The 27,796-nt window shown below is 41.6% G+C and overlaps 2 protein-coding genes across 3 annotated transcripts in view; one reads left to right on the top strand and one right to left on the bottom strand.

Annotated features, from left to right (window-relative positions):
- Positions 1 to 9,998, bottom strand: part of MCEE (methylmalonyl-CoA epimerase) — a 57,419-nt gene extending 47,421 nt beyond the window's left edge. For both annotated transcript variants that reach the window (XM_057725060.1, XM_057725061.1), the window contains exons 1-2: positions 9,852 to 9,998; positions 1,736 to 2,073 (exon numbers count right to left, since the gene is read on the bottom strand). In XM_057725060.1, the coding sequence (XP_057581043.1) occupies positions 1,736 to 2,073; positions 9,852 to 9,891 (378 nt within the window). In that variant the 5' untranslated portion in view covers positions 9,892 to 9,998. The remainder of the gene's footprint in view (positions 1 to 1,735; positions 2,074 to 9,851) is intronic.
- A 363-nt stretch (positions 9,999 to 10,361) lies between these two features.
- On the top strand, positions 10,362 to 26,457 carry MPHOSPH10 (M-phase phosphoprotein 10). Its single transcript, XM_057724642.1, has 11 exons — positions 10,362 to 10,502; positions 12,698 to 13,382; positions 13,906 to 14,057; positions 14,562 to 14,733; positions 16,817 to 16,958; positions 17,807 to 17,874; positions 18,544 to 18,681; positions 21,668 to 21,778; positions 24,474 to 24,581; positions 25,605 to 25,835; positions 26,219 to 26,457. Exons 1-11 carry the CDS (start codon positions 10,414 to 10,416, stop codon positions 26,366 to 26,368), a joined length of 2,046 nt encoding a protein of 681 aa, XP_057580625.1. The 5' UTR covers positions 10,362 to 10,413; the 3' UTR covers positions 26,369 to 26,457.
- Positions 26,458 to 27,796: the final 1,339 nt, after the last annotated feature.

The raw sequence follows: 27,796 nt of genomic DNA, 5'->3' as shown, positions 1-27,796 counted from the left end.
ATGTAGCAGCTAACTAACCACTCTTCACACCTTCTCCTATCACCTACCTTCATTTTATGCTGACAAACATTTTCACTTCCCCCCTTTATTTTGGACTTTTGAATTCACTGTCACATTACTCAACTTCTACTATTTTTTACTTAAGTGAACTTCTAACTCATAGCAGCTTCCTTTGAAGGCCTGGGTTCTGTGATGTAGCGGAGGAGACAGAAGAGTGGGTTCAAAGGCTGGTGATCCTGTTTCTCATCCTGCGGGGAGGGGAGTCTTAGACAAGCCCTCAAGTCCACTGAAATAAAGACTGGCAGCCAAAATTAACCTTCTAAAAAAGGGATAAAGGTTAAATATTAGGCCTTGTTGAGCTCCTTTGTCTATCATCTTATGGCTTCCCCACCTGAAATTTTAAACTCAGCTAATCAAAGGAGGGCAACCTGGTACCAGGGCTAACAGCGCAGATCCTGGAATCAGAACAAACCTGGGTTTGAATCCAGCTCTGCCAAGTCTTACGCGTGTGACTGCAGGCAAGTTAGCTATTCTAGGTCTCAGTTTCCTCACCTGTCAAAAGGGGTTAATATGGCCCTCAAGGGTAGCTACAAGAATTAAAGAAAACAACGCACGTTGAGTATTTCGTATCCTGCCAGAGGACTCAGTGTTGGTAGTTAGATAAGCCAATGACTTTCTAGGTGCTTTCCTTCTACCTGGAATACCTTCCTCCCCCTGCCCACCTGAGGATTCCTTCACATTCATTGTAACTCATGCTCTGTGATACCGTCCCACCTCCTCGGCCTGCCAGGAGCAATCAATCTTTCCTTCACTGCACAACTAAGAAGACACATTAATTCTGCTTATGCCAGTGCACCGTAAGGAGCTGCCCCTCCTGACCACAGGCACGGCCATGCCTTTCTTACTAGTTGCTGAATTCAAGCACTCAGCAGAGTATACGCGGTAGGTTCTCAAATATGTTTGCAATGTGAACTGAATAAATCCTTGAGTTCAGGCTGGAATCAAACCCCCCTCTCTCCTGGATTGGGAAAGAGGCCTAACTATTAATTATGTCATTCCTTCTATCAAGAAAATTGTCCTACCAAAAATAATTCAAATTGAAGCATAATTGGTAATGCTGATATTCCAAAAGCAGTTATCTGAACACGAACATCTACAGATAAAGTCTCTCTAATGAGAATGTTCTTGTCTAACATTTCATGTTTTTTTTCAGGAATTGTTAGCAGATGCAATTGAGAAGATCTGAGAAATCACAGTCAGTAATTGAAAATGTATCGCCTTTGTAATAAGAAACAGTTATTAGAATTCTAAAGATAGAAAATAATTATAATACTTAGCATGTATGTGGAAATTCTTACTTTATAAAGTCTTGTCACTTGTTTCTTCTAATTGCCTTGTGACAGCGAAAGCAGTGTGTTCCTACTGCATGGAAGGGCATACATGATCCATAAACACTACAGCAAAGATGCCAATCTGTTTTGACCAACTTTAGTGGCCTTTATATAGTGACTGTTGAATCCAGACTTCAATAAAACATATTTTCATTATTATTTGCAGTTTTCTAGCGGGAAAGAGATTATATCTATAGATCCATCTTTGAAGAGGATCAATATTACCATTCGCCTGAAAAACTTAATGGAAGTTTCTGGTGACAATGACAATATGTAGCCTTCAAAAGTAAAAGACATTTTAAAAGATAAATTTACAATACCAAGGATTAAAATAATTAAAATACCTCAATGCAGATGTGATGCATTCCTCCAGCCTTGTTTTTCTGCAGAAAACCTGCAACTGGACTGTCATTTCCCAGGGGATGAAGCAGCTCCATCTTGGTATTTGCCAGGGTGACGAAAACAACGGAGACTCCATGCTCAGGAAGAGGGACCGTCTCACCTACCTGGGCCCCCAGAACATTCTTATAAAATGCCTTGGCCTTTTCCAAGTCTGGCACTGCTACTGCGACATGATTGAGTCGACCCAGGTTCCATACAGGACCAGCCACTTGATGTGAGGACAGTGACATGGAAAACATTCTCGCTGTTGGAACTGGAGTCTGAAGTCTGGGAAAAAGCCCTGAAAAATCAAGCAGCCATTGATATCCTTCTTCTGAGAACTGATGCCCTTCTTAAATTAATTTTTAAAAAAACAAAATATAATCATACATGTAACAATTATTTACATACCTATTCTTTTTAATTAGTGAAATTAAATCAAACAAGGTAAATGAAAAGACTTATGGTAAAATTACTCTGCTCTGAAATAACTGGAATTAAAAAGCTAATTCTGAGCTTTTTAGATTCAGGACAAAGGATGACATTTTTCATAATAATTTATATTTACCAGTAACAATTAAAGGATAGCTGCACATCGTTAAGAATTACTCGCTGTCCTCTGCATTTCATAAAGGGTAAGTTTGAATGTGATAGTGAAACAACATATATTTAATGATGAGAACAAGCAATTTTCTTCTCTACCTACAACCAATGTTTTTGTCTTACGTTCTGTAGTAAGTTCAGTAAAATTATAAGCCCCTTTTAATGTGTACTTTATTTGGATGATTACCAACTAAGGAAAATATCTCACTATTGAGGGAAAAAACAAGCAAAGATCAAGAGGGTACTGAAACTTACGAGAATGTCCTCTGAGTGATTTTTAAAAGAGTGTTATTTTTATAATTTTGAAGGATTAGAAGCAGAACTGCTTTTGTGAAGAAACATTTCATTTGGAAACTGAAGCAGCCTGCCGTGTGTTCTCCCCATGTGCTACTATTTCTTCAGTGCCCAAAACACTGGACTTTAAGAGCCAGATTCTCCCCAGAATGAAAGTTACATACATGTACGAGGTCTAAATATAACCTTGCAAAACTACATCACTTAATAAAAAAGTATGAAACAGCAAATTGAAGAACACATATTTTAAGCTAACATAAAATTAATTCCCCTTTACTAAAATTTTTGATAATAGGGAACTTAAAGTGGCACTATTTGTTTCAAGACCATATACCCTGTCAGCAAGCCAGTCTCCTCAGCCTCAGGAGGAGGATGAGCCTTGGTCCTGGAATGCTTCCTCACCAAGAGACAAAGAGCCCACAACCTGAGTCTCTCTTATCATCTGATGGGGACAGATGATAAGCCTGATGGTCACACGGCCAACCCCACTGTCACATCTGTCCTCCACAGGGAGGGGACAGTGTTCCTTGCACTGTGGCAAAGGGGAGCATGTACAGGCAAATTGTCCTGCCCTGGCCACTGCGAGAGACCTGTGGCCATCGGGGACTGACACCCACTACTGAAGTCAGCTTGCTCTGTCTCTTCTCTACATAAACTATGCATTGTCCCACCTGGTGCTTGTGTTCTCCCTGGGACTCACTGTGTCATCGTGAAATTCAAGTGTACTCCAAACCAGTACACACATATATAAAGGTACCATTAAAAGCAAATTTCATAAAAAGAATACCTAATGCTCACTCAATGTGATGTGCTCTAATATTTTCTACTCTACTGTACTTTTAGTTTTTAAAAAAAAATACTGGTACTACCCACTAAATATCTACCTTGCTGGTTTGGTGTGAAAATTAGACATCTGATGTAAAAAAATATACTACTACAGTGCAAGATGTATATAACAGGTATACAGTACATTCAGTCATTCTTATTGTTGATGACACACAATGAATGTTTGCTGGGTGAGTGGCACGCAGGGTTCTGCAGAGACCAAGGTACCATCTGAACGGCATGATGGCAGTGACTTTTAAAAATGCTAACAACCAACAAAACCGTGGATCACACTGCTCGTCCCTCCCTTCCCTGCATCTCTACTATGTGTGCAATTTGTAATGAAAGTTCAATATAGTATGCATTTGCACTTTTAAAAAAACTGGAGATGTGGTCAGTGAGCTTCAGAGTAATGCATACACCAGTGTTGTTTGCTCTGTGACACCTGTCCAACACCAAGTATGAATTCTCCTTACCAGTGTTAGTTTTACAAGAGATGGGGGAGCGGGAGGCTCTCTGGTAGGCATTCTAGTGCCAGCAGTGGAACATATGGCCATGTCAAAGAAGTAAATTAGATGTCCAAGTGAAGGTGAAGCTTCATCTCCTATGCCAGTTTGCTTTCGGGACATTTCAAAAACTCTGGCACTGAAAAGGAAGCCCAAGCAACTCATGTTATTAGAAGCCTCACTACAGTCGATCTTCCTCCATAACTTCCTTATTGTTTGGAAATGAGAGGAGGAAACAGTTTACAAGAATGACTGATTCTTTTCCCTTTTAACAGAACACAAAATCTTCTTTGTATGTTAGGAAAACAGAAGGATAATAACATCTTTAATCTTTACATAATATAAAAATCAAGATTTTTATGGCCATATTTTAGTTGAACTTACTTCTAGAAGTGTAAACTAGTTTGTGTAAACTAATAACATTACATTAGTTTTATTTGGTCCCTATAGCATATATTCTAGGAATAGGACAAAAATAAATGCAGTGATACTGGTGAGAATTCAATAACTCTACTTCTTCTATGCATTTTTTTTTTTTTTTTGGCACACGGGCTTAGTTGCTCCGCGGCATGTGGGATTTTCCTGGAGCTGGGATCGAACCCGTGACCTCCGCATTGGCAGGCGGATTCTTAACCACTATGCCACCTAGGAAGGCCAATAATTCTACTTCTTTAAAAGGAAGGGTGAAGGACATAAAAATGGCCAAAAAGCACATAAGATATTCAGCATCATTAGCCATTAGGGAAAAGCAAATCAAAACCCCGAGATACGACTTTACCCCCACAAAAAAAAAGTGTTAATGAGGAGCCTATGAGTGAAATGTGAAATCTTACAGACCAAGCAAACTGGGGTAAGAAACAGAATAAGGGGGTTATAGTGATATAGATCCTTATAGATATTTTTAAAAAACTGTGCTGCTGGAGAGTTTGTCGTGAACTGAACTTTAAAAACATTAGTTTCTCTTTCAACTTTTGCCAACTTTTAAAAGATATTTTTATTTAAGATTGCCCCCCAACTCTAGAAATTCACAGCTCCTTAGTTTTAGGTTTCTCTCAGAAAGTACAATAGAACTACATTACTTTGAACTCCATGTGTAATTCGTGACTATTCCAAAAAGGATTAGGTCCCATGAATAAACTACAATGTATACATATGTGTGAATAAAGGCATGAGATACTTAAGAGTGTTAAAAAAAAAACCCAACAGGATTGTAAGCAGGAACAACTGACTTTCACTCACATCAGGAATCTGATGCACAAGAAATGGATATGTTAGGACTTCCCTGGTGGCACAGTGGTTAAGAATCTGCCGGCCAATGCAGGGCACACAGGTTCAATCCCTGGTCTGGGAAGATTCCACATGCCTCAGAGCAACTAAGCCTGGGCACCACAACTACTGAGCCTGTGCTCTAGAGCCTGCAAGCCACAACTAATGAGCCCACACTCCGCAACTACTGAAGCTTGCGCGCCTAGAGCCCGTGCTCTGCAACAAGAGAAGCTACTGCAATGAGAAGCCCGTGCACTACAATGAAGCCCCTGCTCGCCACAACTACAGAAAGCCCGTGCACAGCAACGAAGACCCAATACAGCTAATAAATAAAAATAATAAATAAATAAATTTATTTAAAAAAAATAACATTGCATTCCTTTCCATTCACATTGTTTTTATTTCAGACCAGGCTTTCTAAACATCGACTCCAAATAAGAAAAGGTTTAGCTGCAAGGGTCTATAATCAAACACATAAAGGGCACTTACTGTTTAAAGAAATTGTATGTTAAATTTGTACATAAAGCGTCATAGAATGTGAATAATCATGGGTAATGAGGTTTTCTTAGCTTTATTGAGATATAATTTATATACTATAAAGTTTACCCATTTGAAGTGTCCAATTCTGCTGTTTTTTGTGTATTTGCAGAGTTGTGCAGACTTCACATAATCTAATTTTAGAACATGTAATAAGTTTTTAAGTTTGAATTTTTGCACATCTGGTTTGAGGAGACATACTTAGAAAGTCATTCCTCACAAGTGCCTTCAAGTTAGTTTGGTAAGAAGCCCATTCATTTTCAGCATTCAACAGAGGCACCATAAATATATTTTCATCCTGTTTAAAATTATGATTAGGAATAATTTTTTACTCATTGCAGTTAGTAAATACACAACATTTCTGTTACCCCACTTACATATGACTCCACAGTAAAAGTAAATCTCTCCTCACAGGCATGTAACTTGGTCACTCTTAACAGGTTCAATTTCCATTTTCAAAACTAACTTTTTTCACGAAGCCAATCCTTTGCGAGCCAAATTGGAAGTATTGTGTGTGTTTAACCTTATTTGTTTTTCTGGGCTTCTCCTGTTTTTCTGTTAGTTTCATGTTCCTTAAAAGTGGGGTCATAACAAAATTACCATTTGACCCAGCAATCCCACCTCTGGATATATATCCAAAAGAAATGAAAGCAAGAATTTGAAGAGATATTTATATACCCACTTCCTAAGTGTATATTCACAAAAGCCAAAAGGTGGAAGAAACCCATGTCCATCAACAGACGAAAAGATAATTGTGTTCTACACATTCAATGGAATACTAGCCAACCTTAAAAAGGAATGAAGTTCTGACACATGGTACAACGTGGATGAACCTTGAAAACATTACTAAGGGAAACAAGCCAGTCACAAAAGGATACACACTGTATAATTCCACCCATAAGAGGCACCTAGGGTAGTCAAATTCATTGAGAAAAAAGTAGAATAGTGGTTATGAGGGGTTAGGGGTTGGGGATGATGGGAGACTTAACGTTGAAGGGGTACAGAGAAGTTCAACTTGGAACGATGAAAGTTATGACGATGATGGTGATGGCTGCACAATATGAATGTACTTAATGCCACTGAAATGTACACCTAAATATGGTTAAAATAGTAAATTTTATATCAGGTATATTCAACCACAATGAAAGAAAAGTGGGGTGATCATCTAAGGTTCAAGCCTCTAAAATAGAACAGATTAAAGCCAGCCTTTGGAATACACTGTTTTCATTTTACTTTTTCTTTATGCAAAGATGTGCATATACGTTACAAGAAAAAATGTATCTTTATTATTATTCAGTTCTTGCAATAAATATATGACTTGGAAGTTATATTCCATTCCTCCTAATTTTCCATCAAATACTGAATAAAGGTCTTTCTAAAAATACACATATAAAAATGCCTCTTCTCTAATATTCAAATTATTATTTACATATTCACGTTCAGATTTTGTATGTGAGTGTCATATAAGAGGTAGTACGCCTTATGGTTAAGAATGTGGGCTCTGGTGCTAGTTCAAATCTGCTCTGGTTCAAATCTTGACCCTACCACTGGTGTGTACCTTGGGTTAGTTACCCTCTCTGTGCCTTTGTTTCTCATACAGGAAGATAATACCTACCTCATATTATTGTCATGAGACTAAAATGAATACTACATACAAAAGGTTTAGAAAAGTGCCTGGCACCAAGTTCATTATAAATTCCAAGGGTTATCATTATTAGCACTTTTAGAATGGTTACATTAATAACTGGCTTATAAATGTAAGCATCTCTGACTTCTGACCCATTTTATGTTTTTAAAGAAAAAAGCTGACTGTGCACCTACCCTATACACAGTACTGTGCTTACATGAAAACTCTTACTCAATAGCTAAAGATTGCATTTGGCAGATGTTTTGGCACACATAGTGTTCTAGTACTCACTGTTTCATTTCATCAATCCACACCCTACTACTTCTCATGACAAGATTACTCTTCCTTCACTCTTGGGAATTTACTTGTGTGGGCTGATTTCAGAACATCGTTGACAGTATTTCAGTATTTAGTGACTACTGGCATCCTCATGGAATAATGCCGCTGGAACCTATTATAAGCATAGTATTCTTTTCACTTTTTGATAAAGGAATACTGATTTACAATTTTTCCAAGTTGAAAGCAGTTGCTTATAGCAACTCTCTAATTCACCCACACTGCTCATGACTGTTGGTTTAACATGGGAACTTTTTTTTAATACCTTATAAAAGTGGAAACTACATTTACAACAACTCTGCCTTTCAAGAACCTATAAACTACTACTACCAATGAAAATATGGCCTAGTCTCTAGGCATTCTCCATTCTGCTGGGATCTTCCACTGGCAGAGGACAGAGCCTATGGCGTAACATCTCTCTGACTTGACCTCTCTCCCAATAAACACCCACAGGTTTATTCTGTCATTAGAGTTACACAACAATGCTACCACACAATCTTGCCTAAGCAAACGGTGATCATAAATTCTGAAGCAGGTGTGTATCATGGGGTGGCCCAGCTCTGCCTACTCGTCTCGATGGCCATAAATTAGAATAGTAATACTTAAGTGAGTACTTCAGATTTTTCCCACTTAGAGAAAAAAAAACAGCCCCGATTACTTTTCTTCCAGGTCACACTGAGTGGCAAAGCTGGGCCTCGAGCCCAGGTCTGTCTGACAACAACATTGATGTTGTTCAACCATGATATTTAATTTTCTCATCCTTCTAACATTCTTTACCATTCTTTGATTCTCAGTTTTTAATATCTTCAATGTATGTTCTATAGGCAATATCTATTTTCTAAGAGATGGTTTTCTAAGAGATGAGATGACTGTCTGTTTTATGAGTTTTTTTGCAAAGGATTATTGTGAGCTCAGATGCTGACCTGTATTTTACCAAGGAGAGGAAAGAGGAGCTGGGAGGGCATGTTATTATCAAACCTTGAGTATCACCTATTAATTAGAGATTCATTTTTAACAAGTTGTGCTCTGCCTGTTGTTATAATATTTTTTCACGTATACATGTCACCTCTTTAAACAGATCCAAGGCTGAGACAGCTACAACTATTATGGTGCACTTTGCGTGGGGCTCAACATTTAGCCTCCATAACCTGAAATAACAGATGCATAAGACATTTTGTGACTGGTAAGGAAGACTATAGAGATCAATAAATAAGAACTTGTTCAGTTTGAGACGGGTCTTCAGAGGACGGCTAGAATTGTAAGTTTCAATAGGTGGAAGAGACAGCACTTTCTAAGAGAGAAACTTAAAGGTTCATTGCCCTAAACACTCTCTGAAGGTGCTCAGCTGAAGGATTTGTCACGAATGTTCAGGAGTAACTCAGACATCACCACTCGGCACTTCTTTCCTGACAGGGAATTTCAGATTAAGGGAAACAGTTGCCCCAGGATGAAGGATGAAGAAAAGAAAAAGAGAGAAAGAGGAGAAAGCACATGGACTGGGGTGTCAGAAAACTTTTTTTTTTAATGGTGGTGTAGAGAACTCAAGAAACCTTCCAATCAGTCTACTGCTTTCTTCCTTGATTTTCTACAAGATAAGGAACACCTCAGGGCATGTAGGGAAAAAACACTCCTTCCATATTCTTCCCACAATTGACCTTCCAGCGTTCTCAGCAGGATGCTGGCCAGCCCGGAGTTCAGCCTGCGTTTTCACAGGACTTGTCCTTGCTCTGGTTTCTCCTCAATCTCTCACCGGGCGCGGTACACAGAAGCTCACTGTCCCTCTGCCATTTACTGCGTTTGCTTCTGGCCCAGCCTTGCTGCCCCTTAGCCGGGTGCCCTGGCCTCCAGGGCCACTCGGAGAAGTGGTGGCTGTGAGACGCAAACACAGAAGGTGATCCCCACGCTAACCCAGGCGTCCCTGGAAAGCTGGCTCTCTCTAAAGGTGCTGACGGCGGCCAGGGAACGCGCCTCGGGGGCCCAGTGCAGCAGACCCAGGGGCGCTGGTCACACGCGGCCCCCTCCGGGCCCCGGCCTCCCGTCCCGCGCGCCCCACCCCCCGGACAGCCCCGAGCTCGGACTAGCCACCTGCAGCGCACGCCACCGCCGCCTTCAGCACTCGCGGCATCTTGGGATGCGTCCTCTTATTCCCGACAGGCCCGTGCGTCCGAGGGGCTAAGGCGCGAAGGGGGGCGGGACCACCTGGCTAGGGGGCGGAGCTATAGCCGGGGGAGCGGGGCCGAACCGGCTAGAGAAAGTGATGAGTGTTGCTGCTTTCCCATGGGTGTTGGGAGCGGGCCCTCTCTTTCACAACACAAGTCACCTAGTGCATCTAAAGCAGACACTTAAAAAGAGGACGCATCACCTCCCGTGGGCCCCTCAGGAGTATAAAACAAAAAGTTTGGAAACAGTTCATCGAGCCGACCAATGGCGATTTTCGGTTTCCCGCCCCGCCCCCTCCGGCCGCCGCGCAAGCCTGGTGAAAGTTCTCGGGCTGCCATTGGCTGGGGCTGGTGCCCGGATCCGGAACCTGAGGGCCGCGGAACCTTTGCCTCCCGGCTGTAGTTGCGCAGTGCGCGTCTTTGTGGCGCGGTTTCCGGGCGGCTCTCTTCCTTTGCACGCGGCGCTGTGTTCCGGGAGGCCCTCCGCCATGGCCCCGCGGGTCTGGCGTCGGCGGACCCTGGAGCGGTGCCTGAGAGAGGTCGGTAAAGCCACCTGCCGCCCGGACTGCTTCCTCACGTAAGTGCTCGGAGCCCGGGCTCTGGTGCGGCCCAGGACTCGCGTGGGCGCGGGCTGCGGGCCTCCGGCAAGTTCCGGAGTAGGGGCAAGGCAAAGAGAAGTGGAGAGCTCTTTTTTTTTAGATGGTTAGGAGCTGTGTGAGTGTGGATCTCCCATTCGTGTGCTGTTGGACTCAAACGAACCTGGGTTATTACCGTTTCGAGGGCTCCGTTGCCGCACCTTCCACACATACGCACCGGGTGGGTTGTTCTTTCTCCCTTGTGCTCCTAGAGCACCCAGTGCTTACTTACCCATCATCAGACTTTATTGAAAGTATTAACTTGTCGCTTAACTGTCTGCCCCAGAACTGAGCTTCTCGAGAGTTAGGACTTTCATCTCCGTTCTGAGCACGAACTCTTGCTGTTTTGTTCAAAGACTGTGAAAAGATCTAGGAAATTACGGCTCTCAGAGTTATATTACAAATCCGACCTCTTCCTTGAGCTCCAGGCTCACAGCAACTACAGCCATACACTCAGCGTCTCAAACTTAGTATATCCAAAATGAACCGTTGGTTCTGTTTGCTCCCTGTCCTCTGCCCTCCCTGAGATCTTGCCCCATGCTCACTGCCTGCCTTCCATATCACAGTGAATAGCACCTCTATCTCTTTCCAGTCCTTCAGACGTGAAACTAAGCTACTTCCTCGATGTCTTCCTTTTTCTCAATTCTACATCCAGTTGTTAGCAAATCCTGTCACTTAACGTTTCCGAACTATACTATTCTGAGTTTGACTATTCTCACCGTATTTGCAGCTTTAATCCCACTGCAGTTCTGCATCCTTTGCCCAGATGCCTGCATCAGCCTCCTGATCACCCTAGCTTCATTCCTTTTCCTCCACAGGCCATCTTTCCAAAGCATAGGTCAAATCATTTTGTTTCTCTGTTTAAAAACCTTCCCTTTTATTTATTTATTTAAAACAAATTTATTTATTCATTGGCTGCTTTGGGTCTTCATTGATGCGCACAGGCTTTCTCTAGTTGCGGTGAGCAGGGGCTACTCTTTGTTGTGGTATGCGGAGTTCTCATTGCAGTGGCTTCTCTTGTGGAGCGAAGGCTCTAGGGGCATGGGTTTCAGTAGTTGTGGCTCTTGGGCTCTAGAGTGCAAGCTCAGTAGTTGTGCCGCACTACTGTTGTGGGCTTAGTTGCTCCACAGCATGTGGAATCTTCCCAGACCAGGGTTCGAACCCATGTTCCCTGCATTTAGGGCAGATTCTTAACCACTCTGCCACCAGAGAAGTCCCTAAACCTTCACTTTTATAATGACAAACTCTTCCCTCTGAGGCCTTCAAGATCTGGCTCCCACCCACTTCGTTCTTGCTATTTCTTCTGCCTGGAATACATGTTTCCAAATCTTTGTAAGACTGTCTCCTTATAAATAAGTATCATCTCAGCTGTCAGGTCCTCAGAGAGGTATTTTCTGACCACTCTTGCCAAAGCAAGTGTTGACCATGGGCTGACTGAATGGAGTGGCCTGTAATATAGCAGAGTTGAGAATTTAAGGCCAAGATGCACTCTATCTCTAGGCAAATAGATCTGTAATGGTTTCCCTGCCTAAAATCCAGATAGCAGATTCACAGATACTTGGTTGACATCTTTTCTATACGAATGTGGTTCTTTGGCAAGATAATACACTGTTGGGGGCCAGAATCTATATGTATTTAAAATTAACATTTCATGTGCAGCAGCCTGGATGGACCTAGAGAATATTATGCTTGGTGAAATCAGTCAAACAGAAGAAGACAAATACTGCGTGTTATCACTTACGTGTGGAATCTAAAAAGTAACACAAATGAGTGTATATAGCAGAACAGAAACACTCACAGATATAGAAAACAAAATATTGGTTACCAGTTGGCAGGGGTAGCAAGTTAGGGCTATGGGATTAAGAAATACCAACTACTGTGTATAAGATGGATAAGCAACAAGGATATATTGTATAGCAATGGAATTATCTTGTAATAACTTTTAATGGTGTGTAATCAATAAAAATACTGAATCACTTAAACTAATATAATATTGTAAACCGTACTTCAGTTTTTTTTTTAAATTTGATTTTGCACAAGAGTTGGGCTTTTTTCATTCTTTTAGTTCCGAGTGCTGTGAAATTGCTACCTATGATTGTAAATCTAATTTAACGCCTTCTTCCTGCCCCCTTAATAGCATTCAAGATGAACTGGCATCAAAGTTTACTTCCTTAACAAAAGTACTTTATGACTTTCATAAAGTACTAGAAGCTGACAGGAAACATGGAAGTCCTTTGCAGAGACTGATGATACATAACTTTGATGATGAGCAGATTTGGCAACAACTGGAATTGCAGAATGAACCAATTTTGCAGTACTTCCAGGATGCAGTTAGTGAAACCATTAAAGATGAAGACATTAGTCTTCTCCCAGAGAATGAGGAGCAGGAGTGTGAAGTGGATGCATTGGAGATGGAGGCCAGCGGCCAGGAGGACCTAGAACAAGATTTGGAGGAGGTGGAGGAGGAAGAGAAAGTGTCAGATGTGAGTGGTGATGACCCTGAAGAGGATGAGAGAGCTAAAAACTCAAGCAAATTGAATCAGAGGAAAAGCCCAGATTTCAGTGATGAGGACTCTGATCTTGACTTTGATATCAGCAAATTGGAACAGAAGAGCAAAGTGCAAAACAAAGTACCTAGGAAACCAACAGAGAAGTCCATAGTAGATGATAGATTCTTCAAACTCTCTGAAATGGAGACCTTTTTAGAAAACATAGAAAAGGAAGAGGAACAAATAGATGATGACGAGGAGGATGGCATTGATTTTTTTGAAGATATCGATTCTGATGAAGATGGAGGACTGTTTGGAAATCAGGATCTTAAGGTAAAGTTTTGGGAGAGGACAGAGTGTTCTTTCTGTCTCCTCAAATTAGATGGGGTTCTGTTTCTCCAGAAGAGGTTTAAATACTTCCAAACTCACCAGGGCATAAGTGAAAAAGACTGGAAGAGTTAAACCAGAGGCATCATCGCTTATCACACAACTCTTGTTTTGTAGCTTCAAAACCACAGTCACACATGTTAGAGAGATTCAGAATTTTCCCTTAAACGTGGCTTTTCACCAAGCACTAAAAATAAGAGTGAAAGTAAGGCACTTGTATACTTTATTTAGGCAGGAATATTTTAGAAATACTTGTAGTTAGAAGATTTAGAGAGAAGAATATCATGCCCTATCTTATCAGTCATAAGTCAATCTATACTGCCATTCAGTTTGTTGTGGTCTAATAGTTCTTAGGGTTTTATGGTAATTAGTTGCCGATTTCCCCTATACAATGTGCATATACATTTATGCATGATTTAATGTATTTCCCTATCCTTGATTAAAGGTTTTAAAGGTGTTTTTGTTTTAGTCAGGTAAAAGTTCCAGAAACCTGAAATACAAAGATTTCTTTGACCCAGTTGAAAGTGATGGAGACATAGCAAGTGTCCATGATGATGATGGTGAACTGGCTTCAAATGAAGAGGAAGAAATTGCTGAAGGAGAAGAAAGCATTTCTGAGACGTGAGTGTTTTGAATCCTTTACACTGTAAGCCAGAGCTGCCCAATCCTATGTGTGTACTCCTAGCTGTCAGATATGATTGTCCTAAGAAGTGAGATTCTCTAAGATCAGAGAGTCGTGATAGCCAGAGGAAAAGTCTCCAAATTTGAAGGAATGTCAGAGATGATCTGGTGCAGAAAAGCGTCACTGGCAGTAACAGGCAGACCTTTCTCACCAGCAGCCCTGATTTGTTTTTTGTACCAACAAAAATACCCTGTTGTTACTTTGGTGAAATAAGTTTGTATTATAGGTTGATGAATAATTTGTTTTTTATATATCAGGAACTTTGTTCTATTTCACCTAAATAATTCCTTCTGTTTCTTAACAACTGAATGACTTCAGAAGTGCTGAATATTTAATTGCATGAAGTCTACAAAAGAAGAACTTCATTTACTAAGGTTGTTTGTTTCTTTGTTTTTCTAACGGGAAGTGTTGTGTTTCCTTTCATAAGTGTTTTGTGCTTACAGGGATGAGGATACTGACCTTGAGGAAAGTGGAGACAGTGAGCAACATAAAGAAACCTTGAAAAGAGTGACCTTTGCTCTGCCAGACGATGAGGAAACTGAAGATATAAATGTCTTAAGTGTACAGAAAGACTCTGATGAAGTCAAATCCTCTTTTGAAATAAGACAGGAAAAGGTAATAATTAGGGACTTTAAGGGATATTTTCACGTGCTTAACATGACTGTGGAAATCACAGACTAACTAATCTACCTTGTTTTGTTTTTTGTGGTTTTTTTGTGGAACACTTACCTACCCTTAAAAAGACAAAACAAAACAAAAATCTTGCTGCCGCTTTCTCTAGCATACCGTACAGGGATTACCATGCGGGAAGTTTTTTGCAGAAATCAGTGCTGCATTTCCCAACCTGTGGCTTTCAGTCTGGGGCCCATGTATAAAACTTATTTCTTTGTCCCTGCTGTCTTTATACCTGAGGTGTGTTTTTCCTAACTAGCTGTCCTGTGAGCCTCTCCTAGTAACTGTTTCACCTGCTCTTCAGGATACTGCCTATCTCTGTAAGGTCCTCTGCAGGTGGCTTCTGCAGGTTGCCACGTAGCCAGAATTTTAATTAATACCATCTCAAACACATCTTCCAAAGTCGATAAAAATTATTTCCTTGTGATGTAATTTCAGACAAACAAAATACTATTTGAAAATAATAGATATAGCCTAGATCCAAACAGTTGGCTTTATCACTTAACCATCTTAAAATTAGATCACACAGTTCAAAGTGAGACTAGGCAAATAACCAAAGATAAAAAAGATATCAAAAGAATTATTTTTAAAAAGAGAATCTGGGGGAACTTCCCTGGCAGTCCAGTGGTTAGGACTCCAAGCTTCCACTGCAGGGGATGTAGGTTCTATCCCTGGTCGGGGAGCTAAGATCTCACATGCTGCATGGCTCCACAAAAAAAAAGAGAGAATCTGAGTTAAATTCATGATTGTCGGATTGTTCCCAGAAGATAAGATCTTAAAAAAAAAAATTGAAAGAAAATATGAAATTTGTCCTTGAGTTTGTGTCCTTCCCTCTCCACACCCCAGAAGAAAAAAAAAGAGAGAAGCAGGTTTAATTTTACTGAGGAATTGTATTAAACCTTTAAGAAGTAGATAATTTAATGCTATTTGATCAGTTCCTACATATAAAGAGTAAAGCTTCCAAACTTTTTTCCTATGAAACTATTGTAACATAAGTCCCCAAACCTGACAAATGTAACATTAAAACACACAGAGTCTCACTTAAGAAGTGATGGAAATATCCAGAATAGCACAATGGGAGCATAATGCTACCACAACCAAGTGGGCCTCATCCTCTTGATTCAGGATTAGGAAACATATTAATATAATACTTTATAATAGGTTAAGGAGAAAAACCATATGATCACCTCCATATATGTCCCAAAAGACATATAATAAAATTCAATATCATTCCTAGCTTTGTTTTTTCACTTTTAGTGAAATACACATCTAGCCAATAGGTGCCATCATGCTTAATGGTAGAATTCTAGAAACATCCCTTTAGAGTCAAGAATAAGACTATTCCTATTACCGCTATTACTATTTCCACTGTTACTTAAGATTCTTGTAGAAGTGTTATTTAGCCAGGGCAACTACAAAAGAAAATGATAAAAGAGATAAGAAAAACTGAAATGAAAGAAAGTATTAATATTTGCAGAGACTAATAGAAAAACCAAGCATATGAACTTAAAAGCTATTAGGAAAAATAATTCAGTAAGGTAGCTGAAAAAGCAGGCATTTTATGCACTGTGGAGTCATTATAGATGTCACCTTTTTCGAAGTGAGAGATAATTTGGATTGTGGGTGTGGAGTCAGGCTCCATTAAATGCTAATGTTCTAATAAAAAATTACTTAAGTCTTGGAATGCTTTAATAATTAAAATTGATATTTTAATTTATTCTAGTCAAATGAATAAATAGGTTGTTTGACTAGAACAGAGCCCAGAAATATACCCAAATACTGCTGGAAGAAGTGAGTAAATTCTCAATCAGTGGGGGAAAGAGGTCATCCACAGCTCCTCACCCCACCTCGGGGACAGGAATAGGAGGTCACTACTGGCAACATTAAAGATGGCAAGGACAAAACAATTGTATTCCAAAACAGTACACTTCTTGCTCTCCCACTATTAAAAAGATTGGTTGCTTTTACTCAACTATAAATCTAGTTTTATTCCCTAAATGTGTAGTAACTCTTGTTTCTCTCTTAGATGAATGAAAAAATTGCATCTTTGGAAAAAGAATTGTTGGAAAAGAAACCTTGGCAGCTTCAAGGGGAAGTCACAGCACAGAAGCGGCCTGAAAACAGCCTCCTGGAAGAGACCCTGCACTTCGACCACGCTGTCCGCATGGGTGCGTGTGCCCACCAGGCTCCTGCAAATGTTTGCATCTGTGCCTTTTCTATGGTTTTCATAGATTTCCAGTAATAGTTCTTTTCCCCAAACTTTTTATTTTAAAAACTTGTAAACATTCAGAAAAGTTGAAACAGTAGTGCAGTGGACATGTGTGTGCCATTCAGCTGGATTCACCAGTTGTTAAGCTTTGGCTATGTCTGCTTTCTCCCCCCATTTATGTGTATGTGTGCTTGTTTTCCCCTGAGTCATTTGAAAGTAAGTAGCCAATATGACACGTTAGTCCTAAGTACTTTCACTGTTTTCTAAGAACTAGGACATTCTCTTGTACAGCCACGATAACATTAATCCATCCAAGAATTACTTATGTGCTTGTGATGTCTAATGTGTCGTCCATGATCAGAGTTCTGCTAGTGATTTGTTTACATTGCCTGCTGTAACTTGTCCAGTGATTAAATGGTGATTCCAGCCAGAACCCTGATCATCTCATTGAATTCTTTCTTGTACCCATTAAGTCAAAATGAATTTTCATTTTGTTTAGTGCTAGAGAATGGAGAAGAGGGGGCAAATCCCCAGGTACACAGGTTAAAAGTGTTAGCATTTACTGCTGTATGTATTTTGTAGTTTTGTGGTTCTCAAACTGCAGGGCGCATCAGAAAGGCTAGTTAAAATACACATAAGTGTCCCTTTACCCTCACTTTCTGATGTAGAAGCGGTGGGGTGGGCCCAAGAATTCGCATTTCTAACCCGTTCCCAGGTGGTGGTGATGCTGCTGGTTCAAGGACCACCCTTTTTGAACCACTGGTTAGTTTCTATCTCCCTAATGAGTACATGTTCTGTTTCCTTTAGCACCTGTGATCACAGAGGAAACCACTCTTCAACTAGAGGATATCATTAAACAGAGGATAAAGGATCAGGTCAGTGAGAATGAATTTAACTTAGTTCTAATTCACTGAAATGTTTAGAAGTATGTGAGAATGTTCTGGGAGTAGGAATAACACTGTTTTCATAGAATATTTGTTCCTATCAGTTTTTCATTTAAAAGCCCTAAGTCTACACCAGAGCTCTCCTCAGCCTTTGTTGTGTGAGGCATTGTCCTTACCAGCGCACTGGGAAGATGGGTGTCGTGCCTGAGGAGAATGGGGTGGCCAAAGAGTTTTTATTTTGTGAACTAAGAGTAAAACTTGAGTATATGACACATACACCAAGAGATGGCTTTATAACATGTTTGCTTAAAATAGGAAAGTTTTGAAAGATGGGTACTATATGCAGAGAATCTTTACATTTGAAATGAAGCATACTCTAATCTTGACTGGTCGTGCAAACTGCGATGAGGAATTGTGGAGTTCAGGTTGGTAACCAGGAGAAAGACACGTTTAAAACAAAAAAGCGTACTTGAGTGATGCCCTCTTTGCATAATACTTACCATGACTTGAGTAGTCATTTCAAATGATGGAAATGTCTTCCTTTTTGCTGCAGTTTGCTTACTGTGGAATGATGATATTCCAGAGGAAGATTCTTAAGGGAGCCTAGAAGTTACAGATTTTGTCTGACAATTTATATTCTGTGTGCCTTTCATACTTCAGGCTTGGGATGATGTCGTACGTAAAGAAAAACCTAAAGAGGATGCATATGAGTATAAGAAGCGTTTAACATTGGATCATGAGAAGAGTAAATTGAGCCTTGCTGAAATTTATGAGCAGGAGTACGTCAAACTCAACCAGGTAAGAAAGCCCCTAAGGCAGAGCCATTGTTTTTAAAGGAGGAGAGGTGAAGAACCACCTCTGTGGATTCTACCTGCTGGTCGAAGTGTATGAAATACAGACGTCTGGAGCTTTGGGATAACCTTGTATAGTGTGAGACAGAGCGTGCTAGGAATAGAGTGTGCAGAGTTCCCACTGAACATTAGAGGCTGAGGGTTTGTTTTGTAGTTACACCATGGTCACCTGATACTTTCACAGCTAATTATTAACTTTCCAGCAATTATTATAGTGGTGCTAAAATTTAAAAATCATTTCTCATTCATACTTTAGAAGTTACTGATGTATTTTTATAAGATTATTTGTGAATTCTTTCATGTATTTAGGTCTGGTGAGCTTTTGGTTTTTGTTTCTTTTTAGTTAGTCTTAAAAAAATACTTCTGGTTAAATAGGACAAAGTCATTTCCAAAAGTGTTATGTTACCAATGTAACAGATTGAATTATTCCTTCATATTTGATTTGTTGGGGATGTGGTCAGTATGTGCTTGGGGATGAGGCAGCATTTTTATTCTGCAAAAGCATTTAAGGTTCCTACCAGATTTTGTTACTTAATGCCGCTTAAGCAGCACCAGCAAACAGGGCCGTAATGCCACCTTGAAGCTGAAGGACTGGAAAGATTTCAATTAAAAGTCTTCCCGCTGCCTTAGATGTAGAGAACAAACATATGGACACCAAGTGGGGAAAGTGGTGAGGGTTGGGGGGGGATGAATTGGGAGATTGGGATACCAAATTGTACACTCTAAATATATGCAGTTTATTGTATGTTAACTGTATCTCAATAAAAGTTCTTAAAAAAAAAAATTCTTCCCGCTGCCTTGCCACCAAGGTGGTAGCTGAAGGGAGATGTGTACAGCCTCAGTCAGTGCTTAGTGAAAATCTGGCTTCTTTGAGGAGATTCAGTAAATACAGAAAGTGTTTGGTAACCATGAGAGGTAAAAATGAAATTATGTAGCTCGTACCAGATCTTTAAATGCTGGTTTTATTTCTGTCTCGGACGCCAACAGCCAGTTGACAAGTGTTTGAGCGTAGACTCAACTTATGCTAATCCTAGGCTCATTCATTCCATTAGGAGTTAGTGGCAGTGATGGCCAGTATTTCTTAAAGTTTGGCATCTGTCCTGGAGGGAGTAAGAGTGAAGGTAAACAGCACATGCATGAACCTTCACCCTTAGATGTACGTGTGTGATGTGTGTCAGGAAGATGCTGGATATCACATGCGTGGTTTCACAGATGTAACTTGGGATGAGGCCAGAGGACTAGTTTAGGATTTTAAAATGTGTAAAGTTTAAGTAGTAAAAAGCAGTAGTGTGTGCTGGAAGGTGGGCACTGATCCAGACACTGGACACAGACCTGGGTGTGTCTCTGGCATTCGGGTCCCCAGGGTAAATAGCCACTTGCTTCCCAGTTGTGGGTGGGGTGGTGGTTATTTTCATGGGTTCATAAAAAAGCAAGCAAACAAAAAGTGTTAACCTCTTAGAATAGCATTTTGGGCATGGGGTTAGAGAAGTGTGAAATTTACCTTTTCTTAGTGGAATGAAAACTGTCGATTTTTTTCAATGTGATTTAATCAGAAAAATCTTTAACAAATGACGAATACATTTGTTCCTGCAATCCAAATAGGTATTTGGATAATTTTACAAAATCTACAGTAACTCCTTAGTTTTTTGCCCTTTTTTTTTAATTAATTTTTTTTGCTTCATTGGGTCTTCGTTGCTGTGCGCAGGCTTTTTCTGGTTGCAGAGTGAGGGCTACTCTGTAGCAGCACGCGGGCTTCTCATTGCAGTGGCTTTTCTTGTTGCGGAGCATGGGCTCTAGGTGCTTGGCCTTCAGTGGTTGTGGTACGTGGGCTCCATAGTTGTAGCACATGGGCTTAGTTGCTCTGTGGCATGTGGGATCTTCTCAGCCCAGGGATCGAACCTGTGTCCCCTGCATTGGCAGGTGGATTCTTAACCACTGTGCCACCTGGGAAGTCCCTGTTTTTTGTTTTTAATTGAGTTGAAATTCACATAACAAATTAAGCATTTTAAAGAGAGCAGTTCAGGGGTTCACGGTGTCATGCAAGTGCTACCTGTGTCTAATTCTAAAGCATTTTTGTTGCCCCAAAATGAAACCCCACGCCCACTAAGCAGTTACTCCCAGTTCCTCAGTCGCGCCACCCCTGACAACCGCTAACCTACATTCAGTGTCTGTGGCTTTACTTACTGTAGATGTTTTATGTGAATGGAGCCATATAACATGTGACCTTCTGTGTCTGATGCCTCTCATTTAGCTTGATGTTTCAAGATTTTGACGCGTCACTAATTTATCTCCTTTTTTATAGCTGAATAGTATTCTGTTGTATGTGTACCACAATTTACTGATCCAGTCACCGGTTGATGAACATTTGGGCTGTTTCTGCCTTTCATGAATAGTGCAAGCTGTGGACATATGTGTACTACATGTACTTGTTTGAGTACCTGCTTTAATTCTTTTGGGTATATATCTAAAAGTGGAACTGCTGGGTCTATGGTAATCTTCTGTTTCACTTTTGGAGGCACTGCCAGGCTCGTTTCCACTGTGACTGCACCATTTTATGTTCCCACCAGCAATACCTAAGGGATCTGGTTCTTCCACAGACTGGCCAGTAGTTGTTATTTTCTCTTGTTGTTTTTTAATGGCCATCTTAGTGGGAGTAGTTTCGTTCTTAATAGACAAATATCAAGGGAACTAAAATATAAGTTCTAAATGTTAGTGTCATGGTTGTGACAGATTCTCAAGTACATGTCATGTTTCTTCTTGGGTGGGTGCTAGCACTGGCCTGGTGTTGCTGACTTTGATCTTACCTTGGAATGTTTCTTTGGAGCTGAAGCCTGATGACGAGAAACTGGTGATACCTTCATCGGCCTTGAGTGTTTTGTCCTGTGATGCCTATGACGCTGCTTAGTCTGATGATGTTAAACTTATTTCCTAAGCAAAAAACAGCAGAGGAAGAAAATCCAGAGCATGTAGAAATTCAGAAGATGATGGATTCCCTCTTCTTAAAGTTGGACGCCCTCTCAAACTTCCACTTCATTCCTAAGCCGGTGAGTGTGTTAACATCTCAGTGAACAGACAGAGCAGGTGTGATCATAATTCCTCTTTGAGCTTTTGTGAGATTTGCACTGTACTTGGTTTCAGGATACAAACCCGCAGGAATTCTCCATAAATTACAGGCAGGGCCCCTGTGAGGAAGGCTCATGTCTGGTCCCACAAGGGTTCTGGCTCAGCCCTATTGGTCCAGCCTGATCTCTGGGGATCCCTGCCAGACCCTCGGCTTCAGCCACGGGGTGTCCTCATTTCACACCCTTTCCTCTTGTCCAGTCACTGGTTGCATTTACTGTGTGATGGGTGTTTACTGTGTGTGGTGTCTGTACCTGGCATCTGTTGAGCGCCTGCTACCTGTCAGCATAAGTCCGTCATGTCCACTAACTCTTGACCCACAGAACAATCTGAAGCAGATGTTACTCCTTCCGCTTTGCAGATGATACCAAGGCCTTGGGGCGGGGCGGGGGGTGGTTAGCCCTAACTCCTGGGGCCCTGCTCTCCCCACTGAGCTGTTCTCCCTCTGCCTCCTTGACTCCTGCCCAGACAGCTCAGTGCTCGTCTGCTCTGCAGCTCCCCCCTGCTCACCACCCACTGTGAGCCGTGAAACATGCTGCGCCAGCCTTCTGGTCCTTGCTTGCCTCTTGCCTTTTGGTGTCACCTGTGTTGTCTGGAAATGGAATGTGCGCATCACCATCTAGTCCAGAGGCAGAGACCCGAGACTGTCTGCCCCTCAGTGGTTTTGTGATGCGGGCAAATCGCCTCACCTCCTGTCTGTACAGAGGAGGTAGTAGCCTCCAAGGTCCTTTCTGGTCCTTTGACGGTCAGGTGGCTTTTCCTGTGTGAGTATTTGGGCATCACCTGCTTTTTGGTTTTTGTTTAATCTCGGTGTCCTCTACATGATGGTAAGTTTTTGGTGGCGGGGCCCATCTTGAGAGTCTGAGTGCCTGGTCTGGCCACACATAGTGAGCAGGTGAAGAGACGAGAGGAATGTCTCCACCTTCTTGGCCAGCAGGTCCTGCTGTGGAAAAGTCTTACCCACTTGGAGAATGCGACCCCTTCTCTCCTCACAAGGCCCCTGGGACCTGACTCGTTGCTATCCCTGTGGTCCCCGTGGTTTGGTCCCCGTGGTTTGCTCCCCGGCCAGGCTGGTCTCCCTCCTTTCTGCAGGGTCTCTGGTTCAGTGCCCCCTCCCCCGAGTCCGTCTCTGCCCTCTCCTAGCTCTGTGGCACGAGTGCGCTCATTGGTGGGTGGTTCATTGCTCGCTACTCGTTTTCAAGCCCCACAGTTTTGTTTTTCACAGCTGTGTTCATCACACCAGCCAGGAGCCTGCCATGGGGAAGTCCTCAGGCATCCCTTGGAATCTTAGGGATTGAATAAGGAGTGAGTGTGTGTGTATCTACACACACTGTCTACAGTGTAAAAGCGTTCCTTACTTTTTTCTTTGTCAGAAACGTCCTTTCTGGTCTAGCTTCCTCTTGATACTGCTTGTTTCATATTCAGGTTGGTATTTCACAAGCCATCTCCATGACCATTAACCAGTCATCATGTTCTGTTATCTTTTGGGCTGCCTCCATTTTCTCCATATTTCTCCTTAAATTGTAGACTGGAACACAGTGTTCTTAATAAATAATTGAAACAGCATTCCCGGGGAAGAGATGAGCTTTCACATTCTGACATTCTACTCTCATTTAGAATCCAGGACACTGTCATGCTCAGGGCTTGTTTGTTCCCTATGAAGGCTCCCAGGGCATGTATCTGCCTAGTTAACTGGAACGTGGGCAGGACTATGATAGGAAAGTGAGCGTGTGAGGTGGGCAGCACTGTGCTTTGGGACAGAGCCCTGTCTCCTGCGGCTCAGTCTTGTGTTCGCTCAGGACACCTGCTGTTTCCCACTTCATGCTTTACTCCACTGCAGCCCCCGGTGCCCCTGCAGAGATGAGCAGGACGGGTGTACAGAGCACTAGTGCAAGTGTTCCATCACTATTGTCCTTTATTACCACAAGCAGGATGCAACCATTGTAACTTCTGAATATCTTGGGCAGTTCTTTCAAGGAAAAAACAAAAAATGAAAGCAAATGGCCCTTCAGTTAGTGTTGCGTTCTTTCCTCCTATCTTTATAACCTGTAGGTTTCATTTATTTCATTATTGTTTTTATTTTGCAGAACAACTCAGTATCGTTTCATAAATCTGTTAGTTGCTGTAACATGCTTATTCCAGTAAGCGCTTTTTCTTGCAGCTTTTCCTGTATGTTTCTCATAGTGAGCTTTTTTCCTATAACCAAAGGCAAAATAACATTTACAGATGCCAGTAGATTCTGTTAAACAGTGAATAGGATTGTTGGAGAATATACACATACATGGCAGGTGGAAATAATTTACTAACAGATGAAAGAGCTTGTGTTTGAATATGGTAGACATGTCCTGCAACAGTGTAGAGATAAGTGCTGCTGGTATAGTGCTGAGGCCAGGAAGACCCAAAAAGCCTCAGGTATCTTCACCTTCCTCAGACAGCCTGTGCTGGCCACCAGCACCGCCGTCGTTCCCGTTAGCTTGAGACTTTCAGTGTCAAAACATCTCACATTTTAAATAATCTCCATGAAGTATCGTATGTATTATACTTCAGTAGGTTCACAATTTAAGTATTTTATGGAGGACCACTTGCGACTTCCTGGTAAATGTGTTATCTCTTTTCTAGCCTGTTCCAGAGATTAAAGTTGTGTCGAATCTGCCAGCCATCACCATGGAGGAGGTCGCCCCAGTGAGTGTCAGCGACGCAGCCCTCCTGGCCCCTGAGGAAGTCAAGGTGAGAAGCTAATGTCGAAGCATTAAATATCTGTTTATAAATTGGTTGTTTATAGTCAAATCTCCATTTCACATCGTTTTGCTTGAGCTTGTAGTTTTCATTCTAACATATCTCAGCAGTTTCCAAGTATAATGAAATTAATAATATTATATAATATTCAAATACAAGTCTTCTATAACCAGGTATTGTTATGAGATGCAGATTTGAGAAATATTTTATAAAAGCTAATTGTAAATATCCAACATCAGTATCTTGTTATAGTTCAATTTGAATATTAGAAGTTTGAGGTTCATTAGATGTTAGGTTAGGTGTTAGGTTTAAAACAAGCTGTGTATACTTAGCAATCCTTTGATATCAGCATTTCCTCGCTTTTATTGTATCCATGTAATGCTTATCAATAATGGAAACATGATCTAGAATAGAACATTTGAATCTTGGAAGGCGTTGGATGAACCAGTGCAGGCTGCCCCTGCCTTGTGAGCTTGGGAGCTCTCTCCTTGCACAGTGGTGGTGGTTTCTGTCGGGGCCTTGGCCTCCCAGTGGCCTGGCAGCATGGGCCTCCTTTTTTGTGCTCATTTGCTTTGCTCCACCAACATCCACCCCTTCAGAGCGTCTGCCACCTCTGCTAGGCTGGGCTGGCAGTGGAGGAGAAAGGGGAGGAAATGGACCATCATTGGCTAGGTTTTCTGCTGTGGCCGCGGTTCAGAACTGGGCTGCTGCGGGCAGGTCCCTGCAACCCAGGCTGGGGTCTACGTGCTTCTTTAGGAGGGACAGCCTGACACCCCTACTCTCCAGGCCGCCTATATGAAGGAGTGTGGGGACTGAACTGTCACCGTCCGAGAACGCATCCCGGGTCTTACAGAGCTGAGAGACCAGGGCCCTTCAGAGTGTAGGCGGAGATGCTCTGGTTCTCACATTTGGCCGCTGGTGTACAGCCCACCACCCACATTCCATGGAGTTGCTTCTCTTCTAATTTCCTGTTAGGTTAGATTAACAAGTGTGTTGGTGGTTGTTTTTCAATAGGAGAAAAATAAAGCTGGAGATATAAAAACAGCTCCTGAGAAAACAGCTACAGATAAGAAACGAGAAAGGAGGAAAAAGAAATTTCAAAAGCGTTTGAAAATAAAGGAGAAAGAAAAGCGGAGAAGACTTCTTGAAAAGAATAACCCAGACCAAGCAGGGAAATACACCAAAGCAGTAGCTTCTGAGAAGTTAAAACAGCTGACCAAGACGGGCAAAGCTTCGCTGTTGAAGGTGAGGGTGGGGTAGGAAAGCTGCCGGGAGGGGGGAGGGGGTTGAAGGGGGAGCGGATGGCAAGCTTTAGGTGACCTGGGTGCTGGAGTGACCGAGCCAGCCGCCGCCACCCACCCGCAGAGGCGAGGGGAGAGGCCGTGCGGACTGGCCAGGTCACAGGCTAAACTCTTGGGTTTCTAGTGCAGGGTCCTCAAGGTCACCTGACATTGTGAGACCATTGTAGCAGCATTAAATGTATATAAAACCTCTGTACTAACTGGTGTAAGTTTTATAGTTTTGTCTAGTTCTTTTTCTTATATATACTTTGATACGCTGTTGTAATCTTTTTTTTTTCATCTTTAAGCACATCTTATACCATGAACTTGTGTTATTTTTAATTGCAGGATGAAGGTAAAGACAAAGCCTTAAAATCATCTCAAGCATTCTTTTCTAAATTACAAGATCAAGTAAAAATGCAAATCAACGATGCAAAGAAAACAGACAAGAAAAAGAAGAAAAAACAGGATGTTTCTGTTCATAAATTAAAGCTGTAATATATTTTGCATATAATGTAAATAGTAATATGTAAGCTTATATTCTGTCATTGTTCTGTTTTATAATAAAATTTTTGAGAACATTTCTTTGTACAAATGGCAGGTATTTGAGAATAGCAAGCCTTCCTCTGGGTGTGTGGCAGGACCTCTCTTCCTAGACCCTCCCCACAGTATGCCCACCCCAGGCCCAGCCAGAGAGGGGGGCTGGCCTGCAGACTGGCAGCCCCGTCACAGCCAGCTGTTGACAGCGAAGGTCCTCACGTGTCTTCAAGGGGCCTTGATTTTCTTCTCCCATTGCCCTGTCATCCTTTCACAGAAGGTGGGATTTCCACGTGTGCGCCTTACATTCTTTCTCTTGGAAAGTGATCTCATGTCATGTGAGCAGAGGCTTGTGGAGGCTGGGGAGTCCCTTTCCTGTCAAATGCAGGAGGACGGGGGTGATGTGGCCGTGAGAGGAGGTGAGCGCGCTGGGAGGAAAAACTGGCGGTCCTTGGAGCCTTGCACGACGACCAGGTGCTCCCTGTCTCAACCTCCGACCCAGGGAAGACTGCCTTTTGTCTGATAGGGTCTCATATTATGCTTTTGGTGGAAGTGCCTTAAACCTTATGTAGGTAGAGGATGAGAACGCAGCTGGAGCTGAAGCAGCAGCAAAAGCCCTTCTGTTTCATCATCAGCTGGACAGTAACAGTGGTCAAGAGCCTCCAGTCACTGTGATTTATTTCAGATTTTATTCAGGATACAGTTCTCTTCCCTTTGTCTTCTAAACGGAATAATTGCCTGGTCTGTCTCCAGCTTTAGTGAAAGTGTCAGGGTTTTAGTGGTGATTGGATTGGCCCTAGGAGTTGCTGTTTTCTTCCTAAAAGCAGACAATTTGCCAGTCCCCACTCATGGCTAGCTGAGTTCTCTTTATTATTTTTTAAAATTTTTATTGAAATATAGGTGATTTACAATGCTGTGTTAGTTTCAGGTGTGCAGCAAAGTGATTTAGTTATATATATGTGTGTGAATGTATATATGTATACTTTTTTTACATTCTCTTCCATTATAGGTTAATACAAGATATTGAGTGTAGTTCACTGTCCTGTAGAGTAGGTCCTTGTTGGTTGTCTATTTTATATAGTAGTGTGTGTATTTTAATCCCAATTCCTAATGATTGTTTCATAATAATTTGTCAGAATCAGGGTATTGGATCCCAGAGCAATGATTCATTTTTATCTGTCCACGTTAGGTGCTTGAAGAGTGATAGTCAATTACCTTCATGTTTTCCCCCTACATCTGGGTGAGAGATAGCAATCCATTTACTTCTTTAATGTCACATTTGATATAAAGATTATATTCATTCTAAATAATTGATATGTGCCAGGCACTGTTGTAGGTACCAGGGTTGTAACTGAACGAAACAGATAACATTTCCTAACCTTATGAAGT

The sequence above is a fragment of the Hippopotamus amphibius genome, chromosome 2, assembly GCF_030028045.1.
Source record: "Hippopotamus amphibius kiboko isolate mHipAmp2 chromosome 2, mHipAmp2.hap2, whole genome shotgun sequence".
Classification (NCBI taxonomy): Eukaryota; Metazoa; Chordata; class Mammalia; order Artiodactyla; family Hippopotamidae; genus Hippopotamus; species Hippopotamus amphibius.
This window is presented reverse-complemented; position numbering and strand designations above follow the sequence as displayed.